The sequence below is a fragment of the Halichoerus grypus genome, chromosome 9 (genome assembly GCF_964656455.1).
Source record: "Halichoerus grypus chromosome 9, mHalGry1.hap1.1, whole genome shotgun sequence".
NCBI classification, from domain to species: domain Eukaryota; kingdom Metazoa; phylum Chordata; class Mammalia; order Carnivora; family Phocidae; genus Halichoerus; species Halichoerus grypus.
Window position 1 is genome coordinate 109,737,217 of NC_135720.1, and position 22,349 is coordinate 109,759,565.

General features: G+C 42.0%; 1 protein-coding gene across 1 annotated transcript in view; it reads right to left on the minus strand.

The window, feature by feature from the left end:
* DNAH8 (dynein axonemal heavy chain 8) overlaps window positions 1-22,349 on the minus strand; it is a 431,463-nt gene that overhangs the window by 86,646 nt on the left and 322,468 nt on the right. The window contains exons 75-82 of the mRNA XM_078055380.1: window positions 21,271-21,426; window positions 19,625-19,807; window positions 15,959-16,064; window positions 14,409-14,661; window positions 14,109-14,299; window positions 8,232-8,353; window positions 4,329-4,447; window positions 2,079-2,281 (exon numbers count right to left, since the gene is read on the minus strand). Coding sequence (XP_077911506.1) covers window positions 2,079-2,281; window positions 4,329-4,447; window positions 8,232-8,353; window positions 14,109-14,299; window positions 14,409-14,661; window positions 15,959-16,064; window positions 19,625-19,807; window positions 21,271-21,426 — 1,333 coding nt within the window. The remainder of the gene's footprint in view (window positions 1-2,078; window positions 2,282-4,328; window positions 4,448-8,231; window positions 8,354-14,108; window positions 14,300-14,408; window positions 14,662-15,958; window positions 16,065-19,624; window positions 19,808-21,270; window positions 21,427-22,349) is intronic.

Consider the following 22,349-nt stretch of genomic DNA (forward strand, 5'->3'; position numbering starts at 1 on the left):
TGACCAAAGCAAAACCAATGAATTTCTTCCCTTGATATTTGGACTTCAGACCAAGAGAGTAAGGGGACTTTCCCTGAGAGTGCTGAACTTACTGAACATGTAAGCAGTGAAGCTCATGAGCCACCAGAGACCAAGAGTTCTGTCACATGGAGATTGGCTCATAGTAAGACAGGAAAAAGAAACCCGTAAGCAGAGAGAAGTGGGGCAGCTGGAGAAAGCAATGGGACAAAACTCCATAGAGGAATACATCTGAGGGAGATTTGCAAACTACAGGGCTGCAAGAGAGGCATCGCTCTTAGACCAATGAAAATGACTGGCGTGTTGCCGTAAATAGCAGAGCAACACAGCCTACATTAAAGGTGGCTGATGAGACTTAATCAGGAACAGTTGCTATTAGAACCTGGGAGCTCTTTATATTAGGTATCAGTGTTTAGACTGAAGAAAGTGACCATTCAAACATGGATCCATACAGAACATAGAAGGATGTGGTGACAATAGAGCAAAGTCAAGATGAGGAAAGAGGGAATGAACATAGACAATGCTACCCTAAGCTAATGGTTTACAGTAATTTCTTTGTGCAGGACACATGGTGAGTACTCGGAGAGGAATGAATTGATTTTATATCATGTCATATTAACATAATAATGAACTCAATGTAAGTTTTATTTCATAGTGTAGGTTTAGTTATTCATAATCAATCACTTTAATAATCTTCATAAAGCCATAAATGAGTTAACCCAATAAGGTATAGTTAAAGAGATCTGAATCTGAAAGATACCAAATGGCAATTCCAAACACATTCTGATGTCCAGAGTATGAAGAGCAGATAAACAGCCCTCCTACAAACAGCCATCCTATAAAAGGGTGGCTCACTCTTACCAAGATGTGCTCTGCATCATACAGATCCTTGACTCAGTAACTGCTCTCACCACTTATGTGTTTCTAACTCCTTGCCCTGCCTCCTCCCCCTGGGGCAACTTTCCTTCTACCGCCTACCATCCCACCTGGTGAAATTTTATCTATTTTTTAGATCCTACTCAAAATATCATCACTGTGATGCTTTCCTCTGCACCCCTTGCAGTCTGAGTAGCTCTGAATCTTGTAGTCTGGTGTGTCTGGGTAACTCCTACAGCATAGTCACAATTACGTGCTTACATGTCTGTCTTTCCCAGCTATGTTGTAGTCATCTCTGTACTTCTTGAATCTAGCTTGCTGCCTGTACTAAAGGGTTATTGAATGAATAAATCCCTCAGTGGAATATTACTCAGCCATCAGAAAGGATGAATACCTACCATTTATATCAACATAGATAGAACTGGAGGGGATTATGCTAAGTGAAATAAGTCAATCAGAGAAAGACAATTATCATATGGTTTCACTCATATGTGGAATATAAGAAATAGCACAGAGGATCATAGGGGAAGGGAGGGAAAGCTGAGTGGGAAGAAATCAGAGATGGAGACAAACCATGAGAGACTCTTGACTCTGGGAAACAAACTGAGGGTTGCCAAAGGGCAGGTGGGTGGGGGATAGGGTACCTGGGTGATGGACATTAAAAGGGGCACGTGATGTAATGAGCACTGGGTGTTATATGCAATTAATGAATCTATTGAACACTACATCAAAAACTAATGAGGTACTCTATGTTAGCTAATTGAATTTAAATTTTAAAAAAAAGTTGCATTAAAAAAAAGAATGAATAAGTCCCTAATTACTGTGTGTCACAGTGGTTATAGTTTTTTAATTTGTGACCAAATAGACTTTTCTGCAATTTTATATGGACATGGCAATACGCCTGTATGTTCATTCTTGCTAGTCTGCTATCCGTTTGCTATGTTCCTCTGCTCACAACTTAAAAAAAAAAAATAACAAAAATAACAAGTGTGTTCTTCTCTGCACAAAGGTATCTGTATCATACCCACACTCTAGGAGATTTAAAAAGGGGGGAAAGAGTTTAATATTTTTTCTAACTCAGTTTTGTAGATATACTTCTAAGATTCAGTTATGAAATTATGAAAGGCAAGGTTTGAGACAAAAATACGGAAGCTTTGCTAAATTGCATAGATTTCTGATCATACCCAGCTTCAGTTTCTTGGCCAATGCATCAATTTGAATTGTGGGATCAGATCCCATGGACAGGAAACATATCAAAGGTGTCCGTGTATCACTTTCTTCCCAAGTTTTCTCCAGATTTAAGATAACTGGTTCTGTGTACTTCTCCTCCAAAGAATCTGCAATATACTTTCTTGCTTGAAAAACAGTACGGTCTGGACACCAAGACCTAGAAATGAATACAAGTTAGAGGGAAAAATTCAGTGTGTTCATTTTTTATTCTATTTAATTCTAAGCATGTAAAGAACACATTTAATTAGCAAAGGACAAAAAGGTAATCCTCCCTTTTGCAGGTCTGTGAAAGGATGGGCAGGTTTTCCATCCCTGGATGAATATAAATGTAATCGTGTGGTTTTGGTATGAGGCATGGCAAGAAACAGGGGAGAGCCGGTAACAACAGAGTCTGTTGCCAGTCCGGAAGGAAACTTATAAGCCAGCTGATCCAATCATCTCATTTTCAGAAAGACCAATTACTCTGAAGCTTTAATTAGTTATTTTTTTAAATCACATCAATGATGGGCCGCCTGGGTAGCTCAGTTGGTTAAGTGTCTGACTCTTGATTTCGGCTCAGGTCATGATCTCAGGATTGTGAGGTCAAGCCCTGCATTGAGAATCTCTCTCTCCCTCTCCCTCTGCCCCTCCCCCACCTTGCTCTCATGCACATGCTCTCTCTCTCTAAACATAAATAAATATTTTTAAAAAATCACATCACTGATTATCTCCAGTCGCTGAAGCTATCACCTTCAGGTAAGCAATTCCTCATTCAGACCAATCCACAGGAGCACATTCATTCTTTGACAAATATTTATCATGTGCCAACGACACATCAGGCCCCACTTTAGGTGTGGGGACTCAGCAGGACACAAGGGGAGGTGTCCTCTACCAGCTCCTGAACACGATGGGGGCCAACCTGCTGCCCACTCGGAAGCTCTGCAGTCTTCAGGGGGAGAATTAAAGTGTCAAAGTTGTCAAAAGGAGGTTGATCAGCAAGCACGTATTCAATACCATCTGTGTAGCCCACACTGTATGGTAGGTTCTATACACAGCAACAGATCAAATAAATATCATTTGGTATTTGATATTTTAGATCACAGACAAGCTCTATGGATTCTTATTCGCTAGTAGATTATATTATTTGTTTGACATGGGTTCAATTTTTAAATAATAGATAAAAGATAGACACATCTATTCCAATGAAAACAAGTAGCCCTGGAGTGACTCAGTCAGTTAAGCCTCTGACTCTTGGTTTCAGCTCAGGTCATGATCTCAGGTTGTGAGGTAGAACCCCATGTTAGGCTCCGTGCTTGGCATGGAGTCTGCTTGAGATTCTCTCTCCCTCTGCCCCTCCTCCTCATGCTCTCTCTCTCTCTCTCTGAAATAAATAAATCTTAAAAAAAACAAGTAGCCCTTTCATATTCTGTACATCATGAGATCACCACTGCTGACCACTCTGATGACCCTCAAAGAGTGGACAACATCCAGGAAACAACTTGTTCTAAGAAATACAAGCTCAGGTGTATAATATTAGGAAGACAAACTACTCCAAAATCATCCTACATCTTTTTGTTGTTCTTTTTGTGGTCCCATCTACTCCCCCACTCCACCCTCCTGCCTTGCCCATTAATCACACACACACACACACACACACACACACACACACACACACACCTCTACCTTCCAATATAGAAGCCTTCTTTGAGCTCCTGGATATTTAGAAAACATGAAAAGTGAGAAGGAAAAGAAAAGAAAAGGAAGAATTTTCTTCCTTAACATCAATTTCAAAATTTTCTTCTACTTTTAATAGCCAAAACAGCATTTATACATTTCAATAGGCAGTTCTTGGCTTTTTTCTCAGGTAAAATTGAATTTTAGCTTATAGACTAATTGCCTGGCAACTCTGTGAGGTCTAATTTTTTTTAAGAAGTAAATTCAACAATAAATGATTCACTCAATGGTAAATGATGAACAAAGGGAATATCAAAGGCATATTTTTCATGTTTTTTGCTCAAAGCATTATCATTAATACATTCCCTGCCACCATCACCATTTTATTTGCTTGTCAAGGAACTAAGGAATTGCCATCCCAAACGGCAATTTGGAAGCACACACATTTATAATAACCACTGGGACACAGTGAAGTAAACTCACAGAGGTAAGATCTGTAATTTGACAATACGATGAGTGATGTTTCTAGGTCTGATAATACCTATTCTCACCTGATAAGTAAAAGTTTGCGGCAAGTATCCAGTGAATCATTATATCCATCAGGGATAATTTCTTCCTCTGGAGCATCTTTATCAAACCAGCTTTTCCATCCCTTCTCATTACGAGATATCTAAAATAAATAAGCCAATTAGCAAGCCATAGGACTATATGCAATTGGAATATACTGGAGAGAATTCTGAGTAACCTTAGGGGGTCATTCTTTATAGGCAAACAGTTTTTCAAACATAACCACACAGTTGACTTTTTTTTTCTCCAGAATCAGTGACTTAAAGAACGTGGATATTACTATTCCCTTTCAGCTTTTCCATTGTTTTTCTATATTATTCACTGAAATTAAGACTGTGTATCAATTACACCAAATGATCAGGCAGGAAAAAACACAGACCAGGCGTTTACAACCTGCCAATATGATTGGCATTTTGGACCAGGTGATTTTGGGGGAGCAGTCCTGTGCACTGTAGGATTGTTAGCAGCATCTCTGGCCTCTACTTACTAGATGCCGGTAGCACCCCTATCACCAACTCATGACAATGAAAAATGTCTCCAGACATTGTCAAATGCTCTCTTGGTTGAAAACCACTGATATAGACCATTCTGATAACCAAATCTCTAAATGTTGACCTCTACTTAAAATAGTGATAGATGACAAAAATCTAAACTTTTATTTTAGACCTTAAACCTAAGAAACTGCCTTCAGACCTTAAACCTAAGAATAAAAGAAGTCTCTATTGTATGTATGAACCACATCTTTATCCATTCATCTGTTGAAGGGCATCTCAGCTCCTTCCACAGTTTGGCTATTGCGGACATTGCTGCTATGAACGTTGGGGTGCATATGGCCCTTCTTTTCACTACATCTGTGTCTTTGGGGTAAATACCCAGCAGTTCAATGGAATATTACTCAGCCATCAGAAAGGATGAATACCTACCATTTGCATCAACATGGATGGATCTGGAGGGGATTATGTTAAGCGAAATAAGTCAAGCAGAGGAAGACAATTATCATATGGTTCCACTCATATGTGGAACATAAGGAATAGCATGGAGGACATTAGAAGGAAGGGAAAACTGAAGGGGGGTAAATCAGAGGGGGAGACGAACCATGAGAGACTATGGACTCTGGGAAACAAATTGAGGGTTCTAGAGGGGAGGGGGGTTCGGGGGATGGGTTAGCCCGGTGATGGGTATTAAGGAGGGCACATACTGCATGGAGCACTGGGTGTTATATGCAAACAATGAATCATGGATCACTACATCAAAAACTAACGATGTACTCTATGGTCACTAACATAACATTAAAAAAAAAAAAGAAGAAGAAAAAAAGTCTCTCCAAGAGCTAGTCTCGAATACCTGTTCTCTCAGAAGCATGGAAAGAAACGCCAGTTTTCAGACGCATTAAAAGGCACTCCCTGAAGCCCCAGTCATGACAAAACTAATTACAAAAACAAAAGATTGGTTGAGTCCGATGCTGCCCCTCAGCAACAAGCAGGCTGGATTACTGAGACAGTGTTTTGTAAGCATGTTTTCAAAGCCGTGGTCAGCATTAAAGGTGAAGAGCAAATGCGAATGGAGCAGGTCCTATGGGCCAGACCCGAGGACTGTACTTTTACCTGCATTATCCTCGTTTTTCACAGAGGCCCTGGGAGGTTAAATAACTGCCCCAAAGTCCACACCATGCAAACAATTCATCATAGAGGATCCAGGCTGGGTGCAAATGAAGAGCGAAGCCATTGCTCTGGACCTCAGTTACAGTTTTGTCCCCCTGGGGCACCAAGAGAAGGAGGAGCATTTCTGAAACGTTTCACAACTGTCTTCCTTCTCCTGCAGTGGCTCCCCCACATTGACCTTGACCACTCCCAGAGAATCCGCCTGCCACACTTGGAGCCCATCCCCCCACTGCTCCGCACCTGCGCACTACCCACAGGGTCCCCTGCGGGCCTCCTCTGGCCCCGAGGCTAGACAGGATGCACAGGAAGTAAGAAGGTGTTGGTTTCCAGCTTCCTGGCCTTGCATCTGCTCATTTTGACTCTACTCAGTAGAGCCTCCGGGGCAAGTCGCATCTGCCAGGGGCAATGGGATCTCCTCCAGCCCCTTGCTGCTTACCTCCACTTCCCACTCCTTTTCCTGGCCCTGTTAGCAACACCACTTCCAGGGGCTGAACAGTTCAGCCTGAGATGTCAAAGCAGGCCAGCTGCTGTTGGAGGCTACTTTTGTTTCAGTTCCTGACACCCACCCTTTCAGCTGGGGACAGATCCCCTTCTCCTTCTGCCCTTTTTTCCCAGAGACGCCAAACCGATGGCCACCTGATGGCCGGTCCCAGGAACTTCTGCAACTTTCCTGAGAATGACCACTCCCCCTCACTTCTGGTCCATCCCATGGTGAGTTGGAGAGAAGTAACTCCTAATGTCAGGGATAGAGCCGAAAGTCAGATTACAGCGTAACCATTTAGTGGCTATGCAGCCTGGGGCAAGTACTTAACCTCTTTGAATCTCTGTTTTCTCATCTATAAAGTGGGGCCAATAATACTTCCCCCTGGCATGGTTATAGTTGTTGCAAAGTACTTATCCTGTTGTTAAGCAGTAGCAGCTACCAGATTCTAGCCCGCAGGTAATTAAATTCTGATTAACAGAGGCAAAAGATAATGCCTATCCCAGTATCAATACAACCCATCAGCAGAGGGCACAGTGTTGAGTGATTTTCCCAGTGGCGCTCTGAGGTCTCCCTTACCAGTCTCCTGCCAGATGCAGACCACCTTATTTCTTCCCAAAGTATTTGTCTGGGCTTGGAGGACTCATACAGAACAAAGCTTACCATCCACCACAGACGGGAGCCAGGGACTCCGACCCAGCCATGGCTGAATACGTAAAGCATCTCTGTAATGGGGGCGCCTGGGTGGCTCAGTTGGTTAAGTGACTGCTTTCCACTCAGGTCATGATCCTGGAGTCCCGGGATCGAGTCCCACATCAGGCTCCCTGCTCAGCGGGGAGTCTGCTTCTCCCTCTGGCCCTCCCCCCTCTCATGCTCTCTCTCTCATTCTCTCTCTCTCAAATAAATAAATAAAATCTAAAAAAAAATCTCCGAAATGTTTCAGAAATGCTGCTGAACGGGCACACCTAGTGTATGCTGGGCAGGGGGGAGGTGTGTGTGAAGGGGAGGGAATCACGTGATGATAAGGTGAGGTCTCTGCCAACTTGTAGTCGACCCATTGCCCCAGTTGCCCATCACCAGCAACCCCCAAAAAGCTGATTTTCGGCATGTGACGCTGGGAAACCGCAGGCCTGCATCAGTGACAGGCGGCTATCACCAACAAACCTCAGAAATGAACAATTATCTTTATGCTGAGTTGCACAATTGTTGTCCAGTGAGAACTGAATCAACAACTAATCCCCAATAACACATTCACATTTTCAAATAAGAAAAGCAACGGGTGAATCAGGACCTGTTTCACCATTATCCTTCACCCTTTTAGATTTTCACCAGGAAAATGACTGCTTTTTTGAAAGGACCCCAGCCTCTTAATTTGCCTTAAATTCAAATCTGCACAATTTATTTAATCAGAAGCAGCAGTAAAAATGTAAAAACATAGTCTACAATAAAATAGTCTACAATAAAAGGGTCCACCCACCGGTTCTGATTCTGACAGCTTGAGTTAAGCAGGCTTATAAATGACCCATGTGCACCACACAGAAGGAAAAGGCAGTCACCTGCACCTATGACAAGGCTCCTTCTGATACTCTTCATCCAAAATTGCCCACAGAGAGCTTAGTGCCCTAAAGCTACACTATTGCATTGAGCCTTTTGGGTGAAGGAATTGTCACCAGGAGGCCCCAATTAAAATGGCCCAGGTATGTTTGGGTTTACAGATCTGGACTTTTTTCTCCAGCCCTCGTTACCTGGTTCATAATTTCTGCAAACTGTGGAAGTTTACTCAGCTCTACAAGATTCAGCCAGGTCATATCCAGGATCCAGCGAAATGGCTTGGGAGGGCAGGCTTTCAGATCCAGAGCTGCTCCCCCTGGGGAAAGGCATTGGTGGGAATCAGGTCAGCCCGTGCCTCATTTTTAGACATTTATTTTCCAAATAACAGAAGCGAGGTAACCATATTACAGAGAATAATGGGAAAATTGGAAAATAATCATGACAGAAAATGTGGCTATCTTTTTTAGGTCCATTTCCTTCAAGTCTTAGTGTTTTATTTTCTGATTTATACCATCTTATAAAATACAGATAGCAGCTCCTTGTCATTTCTCCCTGCACAGAATTTTTCTCAGGTGGTTGCAGTTGTTTGCGTTTTTACCGTTTTTTTTTTTAAACAAGCAATTTCATGAAACTTACAATTTTGATATCAATGAATAGCTTGACCTTTTCATGTGTGATTTTAAAAATCATGTCTTAGCCCTCACTCCTCCAGAAATTTGATACTCAATACTCTTTTTTACCAGGTCAAAAAGATGGATAGATGGAGGGTGGGAGAGATATAATACTCTGTGGGTTTTTAAGGGAGTAACTCATGTTCAGATCATTTATTCACTTATTTATTCAACAAATATTTATTGAGCACCCTCTGCATTATCAGCATATTCCAGGCACTGGGGATAAAGCAGAGAAAACCACACAAGGCCTCTGCTCTTATGGATTGTAGAGGAGAGCGTGAATTACAGCGTTGGATCACATTTTGAAGCAAATCACAAATCAAATGAGCATACCCAATGGGACAATCTTCCACCGAGACACATAATTATATGTACAGCTTCAAAATTCCTCTATTGCATGTCTTCGGTAACGTTTTATCAGCTGTTGTTTAATTCAGATGTGTGCAAAACAGTGATTCTGCACTTCTAAATCCTATAATCCTCCTGAAGAACTCATCAAATGCCACCACTTCACATATCAACCCTTGGGCAAAAGAGGGGGCGGAGCGGACTGCAGCAGGGGTTGCTCTCCCTCTAGCACCTTCCTGAGAAGGTGAATGAGCTGAAGTATTCTTGTAAATCCCCTAGCGCCACCTCTGGGTCATCCGCTCTGAGCGCCACCACACCATTAGAACAGGTAAAACTTCCTCTTGACACCCCGCCCTTTGCTACCTTGGCGGGGAAGAGAAAGCCATCCTCTCGCACCGTTTCTGCCAGTACCGAGTTTACTGAAGGAGAAGCCACCGCTGGAGAGTATCATCTGTAGACTCAAGGGACGCTGCTTCTCTAACTTAGAGACAAATGCATTTTCTTCTGGGTTCTTTCCAAAAGAAATGTTTTCATGTGACTGTAAGTCTCAAAGACATCAGGAGAAGACATTAAAGCCACAACGAGTGTTTTGAAACATCCTGGTGCCCCTGCACGAACCCAGAACAATCACGGCCCACTCTCCTCCCCACGATATTCTCGCTCTGCCACTTGCTAGCTGCCTGAACACAGACAAAGAACTTAATTTTTCTCCATTTCCTCTTCTGTCAAATGGGTGTAATAACAGACTCTACTAGATCAGTTGTGAAGATTCAATAAATTCATGTATGTAGGAAGCTCAGAACAGTCTTGGACCATAGTGAGAGCTACGTAATCATTAGCTGTTATTTTGACATGAATTCTCTGTTTTGGAAGGCTCAGGTCCAATTCAATCTGGAAGGCAAGAGCAGACCCCCTAATGTGTCTTTTTGTCCATGGTTGATGACAAAAGAAAGATGGTATCTTTCTAAAATAACCAGGCAGGGAAAATAGTTCTATCAATTACTCTATAACACAGGATTGTCCCTGGTATCTATTTCATTTTTCAAAGTGTTCTGACATTCTCAGTTGAAGAAGAAAGTCAAAGGCACCTTCCAAATACTGCAGAAAACAAGTAGGAATTGACACAAAGGGACAGTCATTCCTAGGAGATCAAATATTTCTGCTATGATAAATAAGTCTTTCTTCTTTCCCTCTTAAGTACTGAGTTAAAAATGATAAAAAAAAATATCAAAGATCTAAGGGCTATATTTGTTAACTTTGTAAAAAAACACTGAAAACAAAATCATAAATCATTTTTTATAAAAATAATCTGGTTAAAAAGTAAGCCAGTTCAGAACAAATACAAACCATACAATAAACCAATTTTATTTTGGTTTTTGTTTTTCAAAAACAAAACAAAACAAAACAAAACCTCTTTCACTGCTGAGCTGATTGTACTTCTGTTGACAACCTATCATACAATCCCAAATTAATCTTTTTAAAGCACTGCTCTGTTCATGCTACTTCCCTGCTCATAAAACATTCGATGGCTTCCTATCGCCAACTGAATTAAATCCAAACTCTTCTCACCAGCTCTCCTGTGCAATCCGACTCTCCCTGACACTCCAGCTTTATGAAGTGGGGTTACAGACGTGCCCCTCACCACGACCCAGGTGCACAGCCTTTGTGCTTTTTCTGTGACCACTCCCATCCTCCTCACAAATTCCCTCCTCACTATGTTTCTCGGTCTCCTCTGATTTACATCCCTTCTCTCAAAGAATCCAGTCTCCTTCAGGTAAGGGCTCCATCCTTCAGGTGGGCGAGGGGACAGGCGGGTGGGATGGCATTGCGTCGTAATGGGGAGGATGCCTCAGATCCGCATGCTGCCCTCCAATCTCTGCCACAGGCTGGGATCCCTGTACTTTGTCCTCGGCGCTGTGACGAATCCTGTCTGACCTACAGGGGTGTTGGGCTGCTGTCCACAGAGACTGGTCCTTTGTGTCCAGGAATAAAGTTCCCTGGGGCCTGCAGCTTCTTGGTTTGAACCCAGGCCTCTGCTGCGCACCAGCCCTCTCAACATGTCCACGCCCACACTCCTGCTTGCCAAACGTCAGCCTTAGCCCTCTAGCTGCTCCCCTCCATCAATGCTGCCAGGGGCTGCATGTGGGATCTGGTGCCAGGCAGAATGCAGGAGCACCTCCCATCTGGATGTTTCTCGAGCATCTTTCTGTACCCACCCAAGGTTCAGCCTCACGAGACTGGGAAGAGACAAGGATCTTCGTACCTGACCTCCGTCTACCTCCGATTCTCTTGTCCTTCCCATGACCCGTTGTGGCCCATAGTGCCAGGTTTCCTCCTTCTTTCTAAATCATAGCTGTCTCCTTCTCAGGGGCCATGTTGGCAGATGGGACTCAGGAAGCAAAGCTGGCTCATGGATCAGGAAAAATCCAAAGTATACCTCCCATCCCACTTGTATGCCACAGTTAGAAGGCCTTCCTACATCTGAGGCCCATTTTGCTCCTGCTTCTGCCTAGATTCCCACAGGCTTCGGTGTCCCTCCTCCCCATGGCCCAGTGTCCCAGACACTGAGGATGTGGCCCCAAGTCTAAGTGAGGGCTTTAAGGTGACTGTAAGGAGTCAAAGGAGCTTTCCGGTTTGGTAAAATTGGGCTCACTTTATTTAAATGTCACAGAGGCCGAAACCTGTATGCTCAGACCCTCTGCACAGCCTGCCCGCCTCTCCCTGGTGGTACTTACCACTTCCCCTCTGGGCCCCGCAGTCCCCTGTACATGGCGGGAGCGGGTGATGGCCTCTGAGCTCACACAGCTGGTCAGTGGCAGAGCCTGGCCCCTGTCCCTGCTCCTTAGTCCAGCCCACAGTTTACTGTACCATGCTGCCTTATGCTACACTTTAAGACATTGACTTCTCCAGGTGCATTGGACCTGAGAAAAACTATGAACTTTATGACATGCTCCAGTTTCCTTTGAACTACAAGACGTGAAAAATCAAGAAATTTTAGCCATTCTGCAAAATTGTTTGCAAAGTTTCTACAGCAGTCATCTAACCTGAAGCCAAGGAAGAAATTCACTGAAGTAGAGAAAGAAGATGATAGAGTAATAAGTTAGTTTACTGCCTGTTTATTATAAATAGGATGTCGTGGAGAAAAGTGTATTGAGTATCGTGTTCTATCCCCCTGGCGTATGAATTCAGAAATACTCTACATCTTCTTCCTACATGATCTCTTTCATTCCCGTGGCTCTGGTGCTTATTTCTATGCCCTCCCTTTGCAGCTGTCTGACTTCTTCTAAACTGTCTGGCCTACCCTTTCTAACTGTCTGCTGGATATCTCAAATTCAACATGTGTGTATAGTCACCAGAGCTGTTCAGAAACATTCGATTTCCCCCTCTTCCACGCACATGGGAGAAGCACATGTCCCTGCTCTCTCTGAAGTTAGTGGTGGCTGTGTGTCTTGCTTTGCCTAATGAAAGATGAGCATTTAAGTGACATGCGTCACTTGCGGGTAACTTTTAAAAGCTGGCACATGATTTGTCTTATCCCATTCCTCTGCCGTAGTAATTTTAGAAGCAATTCCTGGGTGACCATGACCATAACCAGGCATGTTAGAGAGAGAATAAATGAGAATATACCCCTATTGTTTCAAGCCATTGAAAGTTTGGGATTGTTTTTATGGCCACGAAACCTGGCCTATTCTGACTGAAACTAGGTCCCCAAATCACATTCACTATCCCCCTCACCCTGACAATTCTCAAACTCGTTCCACTTTCAACCAACTAGACCAGAAATCTTCAACTCATTTCTGACCCTTTTCTTGGCTCTTGTATCTGGTCTGTTGCCATTTTACTTCCATGACTTCTTCTTTATATTCCCATTGTCTTTACCCAAGGTTGACCTTTTACCTGTGGCTGGGAAGATTATAATAAACTCCCTTGAACCTCTTTGCTATAATTCTATGCATGTCTGCCAGAGTCATCTTCCTAAAAGACGGTAAGAGGTTCCTGAGGGACCACATCACCACCTTACACAATTCCTTGTCCCTCACCAGACCAAGAAAATCCTTCCTCGAGGAATCAAGACTCACAACTGACATGCCCCTTTCATTCATTCCTTTTCTGGTGCTGTTCTGTTTCAGCCTGGAATGTCTCCTTCACTTCTACCCATCCTTCAGGGTCCTTTTAAAATGCCACTTTCTTCTTTTGGGGGAGAGGGCAGCCAGAATATGATTTATTAAACTTTACACAAGGAGCAAAAAACATAAGAGATACATTAAAACATTTTTCCCATGGATCAAATCAACTGAAAAATTCATGGCTTAACCCGCAACAGTATATTTTCCAAAGAGCTCTTACTGGACTCACCAACCACAAGTCTCTCCTTCCTTTTAGACATTAAGACTTTGTTTTTAGCTCTCGCCTAACATTTAGAGTATTCTGCCTTGTTTTACAATAATTTTTAAAATCATCTCTATTTCCATTGTGAGACTGCTTTCTTTGAAAGCAATGTCTGGTTGATCCTTCTATACCAACATTAGTATGGTGGGTTTGCAGAGTATATGCTCAATAAATACTTATTTAACTGAATTGAATGAAAATACCACTCTTTTATCTCCTTAATGATACTTTTAACATGGAGATGAGCATTGAATAGGATTAACTTCCAATATGAAATACAAATGTGCCTTTTTCTGTCTTAAAAGTCATGATGCTCCCTTGCTCAAGGAATTGCTCTCTTGCGATAGAAAGCTCATCACCCACCTCGCTTTTCTTCCCTTCGGCATTCGGGTTTCCTAACCACAGGCAGCAATGACCAAACTTCAGGTAATGATATAACTAAGGAAAACTTGGGAGTGAACACAGGCCTGAAATAAATCATCTTGAGTAACCAGAGCAAAACAAATGGGAATCAGAAAAGAAACACAAGGTCCAAAGAAATTCCCTTTCACGAGAACATGATTTCCCCCATTGTATCATAAAAATGGGTCTCCAGCATGTCGAAGAGCATATCAGAAGCAATCTCCTTTACATACCACATCCATATCCCAAACCCTTCACCTTTAATGAGAGCCTGAAACTCTCTGTGCTTCACTGTTCCTCTCTGAAGATCAATCTTCAAGGTCATGAGGAGTACAAAGAGGAATTTGTGGTTTTCATACAGGCCTCTGACAGAGTATGTAAAAACTTCATATGTCAGATACTCAATAATATTTGTAATTCTCTTTTGAGGTAGCGGAGACTTCTCGGATCTGCAATACATTTTAAAAATTAAGGAATTCAACAGCCATTGCTAAGACAGTAGGAATACAAACAAAAATTTTAAGTGACTCTGCATGGGGCAGGGGAGGGACTCCCCACCTGGCCATGGACTGGTCAAATAACTTTAAGAACTGGGCGAGCGAGGTCTGGTACATGATGTTGACCATACTCATCTCTGTGATGAGAAAGTAGAGGATGCTTCCACGGGTGGCCGCAGGCCGGAACTCCTCCTGAGCTGTGTTAATTTTGATCTCCGTCTCTGCAGCGACATGCAGCTTTTCACTTACTTCAGCTGCTGTCTGCTTGGTGATTCGGAGAACACCGATGAGAGATTCGTCATCTACCAAGGAACCTAAAAGCCAAACAGGAAAACCGTAGAAGACAAGGGGAAGCCGCAAAGAAAGAGGCAGCCCTTCTGAAATTGACCTGTTCATTTTCACATTTATTTCTTCAAAGCCTGCAGGATGAAGGTCGGGTATTAACACACTGAGAGGCTTCTGGCCCAACTGTCATCTGATGCCTGAATCCTTCCAAACATTCCTGCAGACAGGTTATCCCCGATGCTGCCTGTAAATCCTCAAAAGGGGATTCCCAAGGCAGCCCACATGACTGGTCTTCAAATGTCTGAAGACAAAATCTGGCTCCCTCCACCCCCCAGTGGTTTACCACTGCAAACTGCAATTCACCTCTCAGGAACCAGACCTTGATTCAGCATACTCTAGGCTGGATCGGGGGAAGAGCCCTCAGCGATCTTTGCTAATATTAAGATGCCCAGGTGTATCCAAATGGCTGGGAGAAGTCACTGGACCAGAGGACAGACAACTTCACAAACACAGGCAGTGGAATCAAGGCAGATAAAAGGACTTTTCCCTGAGGTCACGATCAAGGCAGTGCGGGTGAATGGTGTGAGAATAACATATCATGTACTTCTGGGAGGTTAAGGTTTTTGTTTATCCAAGGAGTAAAGTGCTGTTGGGAAGCATTCATTATGAGGCTGTAATAAATGGTAGGATTTAGGCTACTGTAATTTGCCTACTGCAGAAAAATACAGTGTTTGTTGACTTTAGTGTCTTTGGATAGGATGTTTCTTATTTATTTAGAGAGACTACATCCCCAAATCAGGGTGTGGCATGAGGATCTGACTGCCCTAAGGAGAACCCACCCCTGACTTCTAAGTAGGAAGTCAAGGCAAGTGGAGAGTGAGTTTGGGCCTTGGGTGCTCAAGGGCCTCTGACACAGATTACACACATCATCACCCATTGTGGTCATTGCATTTCAATGCCAAATGAAAGAGTCGATCTTAAAAAAAAAAAAAAAAAAAATAGATTGAGCACATTAGTTTCCTCTGGGCAAGCAAATTAGCCTATTACGAGTTACCTAGCTCTATTGGGAGCCCTTATTTTTCTTAGGAGAGAGCAATTACATCTAGAAAACTGTGTTCTTCTCAAATGCTCAGACTCTGTTTGCTAATTCAAAAATCAGATTCTCTGCAGTCCTTCTTTAAACATCTAGATGGAAATTGCCTGGCTTGTGTTTGCACTGATAACTCAACTGTTTCCTAACACCTATAATCATGAGGTGCTGAAAAGAGGGCCCAAGAAATCCTTACTCAGGACCCGTCGTTCGGTTACTTGTTAACAACACAGTACCTTTTGTGGCGCTTAACTTGTAGAGAAGGTTGTCTTCAAGCTCCTTCATCTTCCGCTTGTTGAAAGTCACATCCTCCAAAAGTTTAACTCTCTCAGACTCTAATTCCTGTCATTAAGAAACAAGAAATAGAGGCGCCTGGGTGGCTCAGTCGTTGGGCGTCTGCCTTCGGCTCAGGTCATGGTCCCAGGGTCCTGGGATCGAGCCCGCATTGGGCTCCCTGCTCAGTGAGGAGCCTGCTTCTCCCTCTCCCACTCCCCCTGCTTGTGTTCCCTCTCTCGCTGTGTCTCTCTCTGTCAAATAAATAAATAAAATCTTAAAAAAAAAAAAAAGAAAAGAAATTATGCCCGCTAGTATTGTTTCCACAGTGCTTACACTGGCATGCATGAGATTCCCCTGCTAAAGGAATTTTGTCTGATTATCCCCCACGCTCTCTTCCTGGCTCTAAGTTTATTTAAATTAGAGTGTCCCATTCTCTTGGCTCTGTTCCCACACTGCCTCTGTGTGAAATGCTAACTTTATTGGCAATCAGAAGTGGTAGAAGCAGAGATATAATATCAAAACACCAAGAGGCCACCCAAATCAAATGTGAGCTCTTGGTTTGGGATCTGCCTGTAGGAACACCAGGTATCTGGTCTGACAGAGCCAGCTGCCAGTGCAAATCCATTTTCCATTGTTTTACATCTCCTTCTACCAGAGGGGCTAAACTGGATGTTTGGAAGGCATATTTTTTCCTACAAAAATAATGTCTTTTTCAAATTATATTCTGAAAAAATTTTAAACTTTCAGAAAAGTTGCAAGACTGATACAATTAACTCTCATAAATGCTTTCTTTGCCCAGATTCACCAGATACCATTTTGCTTTATCACTCTCTCTCTCTCTCTCTCTCTATATATATATATAATATTTATTATCATTATTGTTCTTCTTATTATTGGTGAACCATTTGCTGAGGTCATGATCCTTTACCACTAAAAACTTCAGCAAATCTCCTAAGAACCAGGACATTCTCTTACAGAAGCATGGTGTAATTTTCAAAATCAAGGAAATTTAACAAGGATATAAGAATACTTTTGCTACATGTAAATTGAAGTTGTTTCAATAGCATTTTTATAGCATTTTTTCCTGGTCTTCTACAGAATCACACACTATACTTAGAATTATGTTAAAAGGAGGTGTTTGGAAACTACCTATCTGAGAACGTTTCTTGAAAAACCACTTCAGAAATTCCACTGCTTTCTGCAAGTCTTAAACCAGTTTGTGGGGCTCTGAAGCCACAGCATGGTGTTCATCTCTACACCTGCCACAGCCTTGCGTCAGAATCTGTGTGTCAATCATGTCCCTCCAACGAGATTCTGTGCAGCTAGAGGGCAGGCACTTGTCCCATTCACTTTTGCATTCTTGACAGCACTTACCTTGAGGTGTTGCAGGGAAAGGACTCAACCCAAGAAATATGTGTTAAATTGAAGTGTGCCAAATTGAGTTCAACAGCTTTATTTTACATCTGGGGAAACTGAGGACCCAGAAATATTAACTTTGAATCCCATCCCAACATGATCCCTATGGCTAGCTACTGGCAAAGACAGGCTCATACTCTTGTTCTCCAACTCCAAGACCAGTGGCATCATTGCCAGTGTCCTAGAAGGTTTGCCGGGTTTGATGGGGGTAGCAATGAAGGTCATGGCTGCATTTGTGGGGGAGTACCTCATGAGCTGTTTCCATTAAGGTGGTCACCTCTGGATGGCAGTATAGGAATATGGGGACAAAATGAAATCACATGAGCTTCCTTTTCAGTTTGATCTGGCAAAACAAGCATCATGGTACAGTGGACCCTTGTGGGTTCTACAGCCTGATCTGTAAGGCTTATCTAGGGGGCCTGACGGGGTGAAAGGTCCGAGTGCTCTTAGAGCACTTTTATCACCTATTCTCTCTGGTTTCTGTCTGTTCTTCCGTAAAATGAGGGTGTAAGAGCAGGATAGTAAAGAGGGTTAAACATCATGGTCAGGATGTCCTCCTACAGATTAAGTGTTTGTTTTGGCTTTTTCCAATAAGGTTGGCATAAGCACTTTAGCACATCCCTTGAAGAGGAAGCTGAGGCCTAGAAGAGTGTGGGTGGGCCCTCTGGGGACACGGGGTGTCGCCTGCCTTAGACAGTGGGGTGGCCTGCCTTAGGGAAGTTGGTGCAGCCTGCACGCAGCACTTGGACCAGTGAGGAATCAGATCCGACCAACAGCACCAGTGAGACTACCAAGGAAGGACTAATTTTCAACAGTTGGCACCATGTGGCTCCAAGAGGTGATGAGCAATGAACTGAAGGGCCCATGCTCTCTCTGCCTGGCTGTGGAAGTGGCATGGTTCCCTTACTGGACTGTAGAAGCCCCGGGCTGTTTGTTGGAAGCAAAGATCAAACAGCTCGTGAGAGCGGATGCTGGGACTGCGCCCCCTTGGCTCAGCTCTGCCAGACTGGCTGCCTTTAAGGGCCGGCCCCTTAACCATCCCGGCTAACCAGGTAGGACTTCGCCTCTCCTTTTACTGAGTTCTGTTTCTCTGGTGTGAGGATCATTTCTCTTTCCCTCTTCCAACGTCTTTCCTGTGTTCATGGCATCTACTCCTATCTCTCGTCTTTCTCTTTTCCTTGTCCGGTCTTCTATTGCCAATCTTTCCCTCCACCCTCCCACGTGAAGCCTCTCTGGTCTTATTATTGCTAACTTGCCCTTTCCTTGAACCTTCAATACTCTTATTCTAGGTAAGCAAATATAATCTTTCTCCGATTTTACGCAAATATGTTTTCCATATGCAAATAAGTATAATTACATTTTATGCATATTTTATGCATAATGTTAAATGTTTTCTGAGATTTATTTTAAAAACTAGTTTCAACTTGTATCAGTCTCTTAAAATCTTCCAGTTTTAAGTTCTTTATTAGAACCTTCAATCATACTTAATTTCTCTGCCTTAATGCAAATTTCATTCAATTAAAATTAAAGTTAGGCTCTCTGTATCATTAGAGTACTAGACTGCAGTAGTTGAAACTACCCCAGTGATAATACACTCATTCAGAGCAATTTCTTTTTCTCCAGGATCATTATTTTAGTGACTTTTTCAGGTACATCAAAGAGCATCCATCCATAGGACTATAGATACGAAGGTCAACATACTCCAAGGTTTAAAGACAGAAGTAGAAAAAAACAGTGTGAGTGGTGTGCGTGTGTGTGTGAGTGTGTGTGTGTGTGTATGTGTATGTGTGTGCACGCACGTGCACACATTTGGGGTTGGAGGACAGCTGAGTTAGTTACATGATTTCTTTTTTTTTTTTTTTAAAGATTTATTTATTTATTTATTTGAGAGAGAGAGAATGAGAGAGAGCAAGCACATGAGAGGGGAGGGTCAGAGGGAGAAGCAGACTCCCTGCTGAGCAGGGAGCCCGATGCGGGACTCGATCCAGGGACTCCAGGATCATGACCTGAGCCGAAGGCAGTCGCTTAACCAACTGAGCCACCCAGGCGCCCAAGTTACATGATTTCTTGATAGGATTTGACAGGAGACAGCTAAACTAATATTTATGTTAACAAAGGTAAATAAAAATTTGCTTAGTTTTTTCTTTCCGAAACTTAACAATTTCATAATAATTTATTAGAAGTAGTCCTTTACCTTGAGAAATTATTACCTGTTTCTCAGTTAAAATCACTCTCCTTAATAACTGATTCTCGAGTCCTTTCATAGTCACGGTAAAATCAATGACCGACGTTTTAGCATTGATCTCAGGGGTAAAGGCAGGGTTGGGTAACTTCGTAGTAATATAAAGTTTAAATGTATCCATGACATCACATTCTTTATCACCGACTTTCACCTACATCAATTCAAATATAAAATTAAAAACAGCTTAAGGGGCAGGACAAGGAATTTGGGGTTAACTTAGGAAAGAATTTATCAGAGGTCAGCACTGTGAAACTTGAATGAATTGCAAAGGAAAAAGTTCTAAGACTTTAATCACTGGTCTTAAATAATTCAGATTTGTGGTCCTGCCAGAAGACATTGTTAGCCATGACACCAAACAAATTAAATGAACAAAAATTAAATGAAAAATCTATCCCCAACAAATGTAGAATAAAGGAAAACTCAGACACATCTCAGATTTGACTGTTTTCTCCCACTTGAGGAAATTGTTTCCTACTGAGGAAATCTGTGGTGTTTAGAGGAAGTATTTGTTATTTCTCTTTGCATTTCAGTCATGTCTGAAGCATAGTTGACAACATAAAGGATTAATGAAATTTTCAAAGAAAAGAGTGCCGACATTTTCTTCAGAAACATAACATTTATCTTAAATACTACAATTTGCAGGATATTATATTAAAAAACAACCGGTTTTGCTATCTAAAATTTAGGTGGAAATTATACGATTTTAAAGGACTTAAATTTTTAATTAATCTTGATTCTGCATGTGGTTGGAAACCACATCGATAAGGCACTACCACGTTCTCAAGCACCAAGCCTTCACACTGCAGATAAGAATATGTTCTTTTGAAAGACCTTCAGGAATAAAAATCCTACACCCTCCCTTGGCATGTTAAATACTGCACATGAAAGATTCACATTATGAAGAAATGTTTTCTAAATAAATCTTTGTTCAATGAGAACATTTGCATTCTGTACTTATTCACTGATATTCATGAAATTAATTTGTCCAAAGTGAAAAATCTCAATCAGAAATGCTGTCATTCACCAAGAAACAAAACCAAAGAAGCCTAAAGGTAGAGAATACCTCCAATTAAAAAAGAAACACTTCTACTGAAAACCATTCATGTTCTCACCAATGATGGGAAACAGCATTCTATAGCTTCTAGCAAAGTCTGTGAGTTTAGATTCAAAGTTAATACAGGGAGAAATGAACAAATCAGTGTCCATAGACTTTATCAAAATGCCATTTCCTCCTGTGAGAAAATGCAGGTTTTATTGTATAGATGAATATATGACTTGTAAATCCAATTTCTCAGAGCTGCCAACGTACATACATACATAGTGTGCAACATTAATATATTATTATGACCAGACAATGTATTTCCTCAATATGTTATTTAGTGTCAGCTAAATGGCTACTCTTACCAAAATACTGCTCTCCCCTGTATTTTTCATATACAATTAAAAAAATAAGGGAAACACTAAATATGAGTTTGGAAATAATTTTTCCATTGTATCAAATACTACCACCTGAAGCAAAGTACCTTCGCTGCTATGCTCAAAAAGATAAGTAGATGTCACCATTGTTCTTTTCTTGCCGTCTTTTTTTTTTTTTTTTCCCTTCCCAAAGCTCACCTTGAATGTGGTGCCTGATTTAATGAAATTCTTTTCTAATACATTATCCAGGGCTGGATCCAGCTCTTCACGAATGTCCTCAATGAGAAGGGGTCGGCCCAAGGAAAGGCTGTCCTCCAAGTGTGTGCGGAAATATTTATGGTTCAGAGATGTTACCTAAAAATAAAGGGTTCATTGCTATATAAATGTGACAAAGAATGTGCTTATTCCTAAGTGGAAACCAAGAGATTTGTTGCACAGATGCCTAAGAATTTTAAGGGGGATATAGGAAGCCTTATGAAAATAAAAGTAAGAACACTTAATTTTCCAAACGTGGTGAACCCATGACTTTGTGTAGGCTCTGGATGAGCAACAGTTTCTCTGATCGAAACAGGAGAATCGAGTGGCACATCTCAAAGTGAATGTCAGAAATCTGCTCCTACACAGAGCAGAGAAGTAATCAAGGATTAAACCGGTTACACATACCTATTTACGATCACTCAGGGAAAGCAAAGCAACTTGCATATTTGCAATATTCATTTATCTCCTCAGGACCACTCATGAGATGATCAAGTGATTAAAAAATAGGCATTAGAATGTCAGAAATTATATATGGAGTCAAACCAAGGTCCCATCCATGTATTCTGTCTCTAACAGTGGTGCAACCGAAGAATATGATAGATACTTCCCATAAAATCAACTTAAAAGACTGTATATTCACTTTTTATATTATATATATATTTTTAAAATTAGAATTCTGAATGCCTGGTGGGGCCCCAGTGTTTTAGTTCAGTGTTTGTTGATTAGTTAAAATAGACACACTAGGCGGCACCTGGGTGGCTCAGTTGGTTAGGCTTCTACCTTTGGCTCAGGTCATGATCCTGAGTCCTGGGATTGAGTCCTGCATCGGGCTCCTTGTTCAGCAGGGAGTCTGCTTCTCCCTCTGACCCTCCCCCCTCTTGTGCTTTCTGTCTCTCTCACTCTCTGTGTCTCAAATAAATAAAATCTTAAAAAAAAAAAATAGACACACTGGGCTGGTTGATCTTTGCTTTGGCCAAATGGCTTTGAATTCTTACTTCTCCTACGATCCCTCCCCTGCC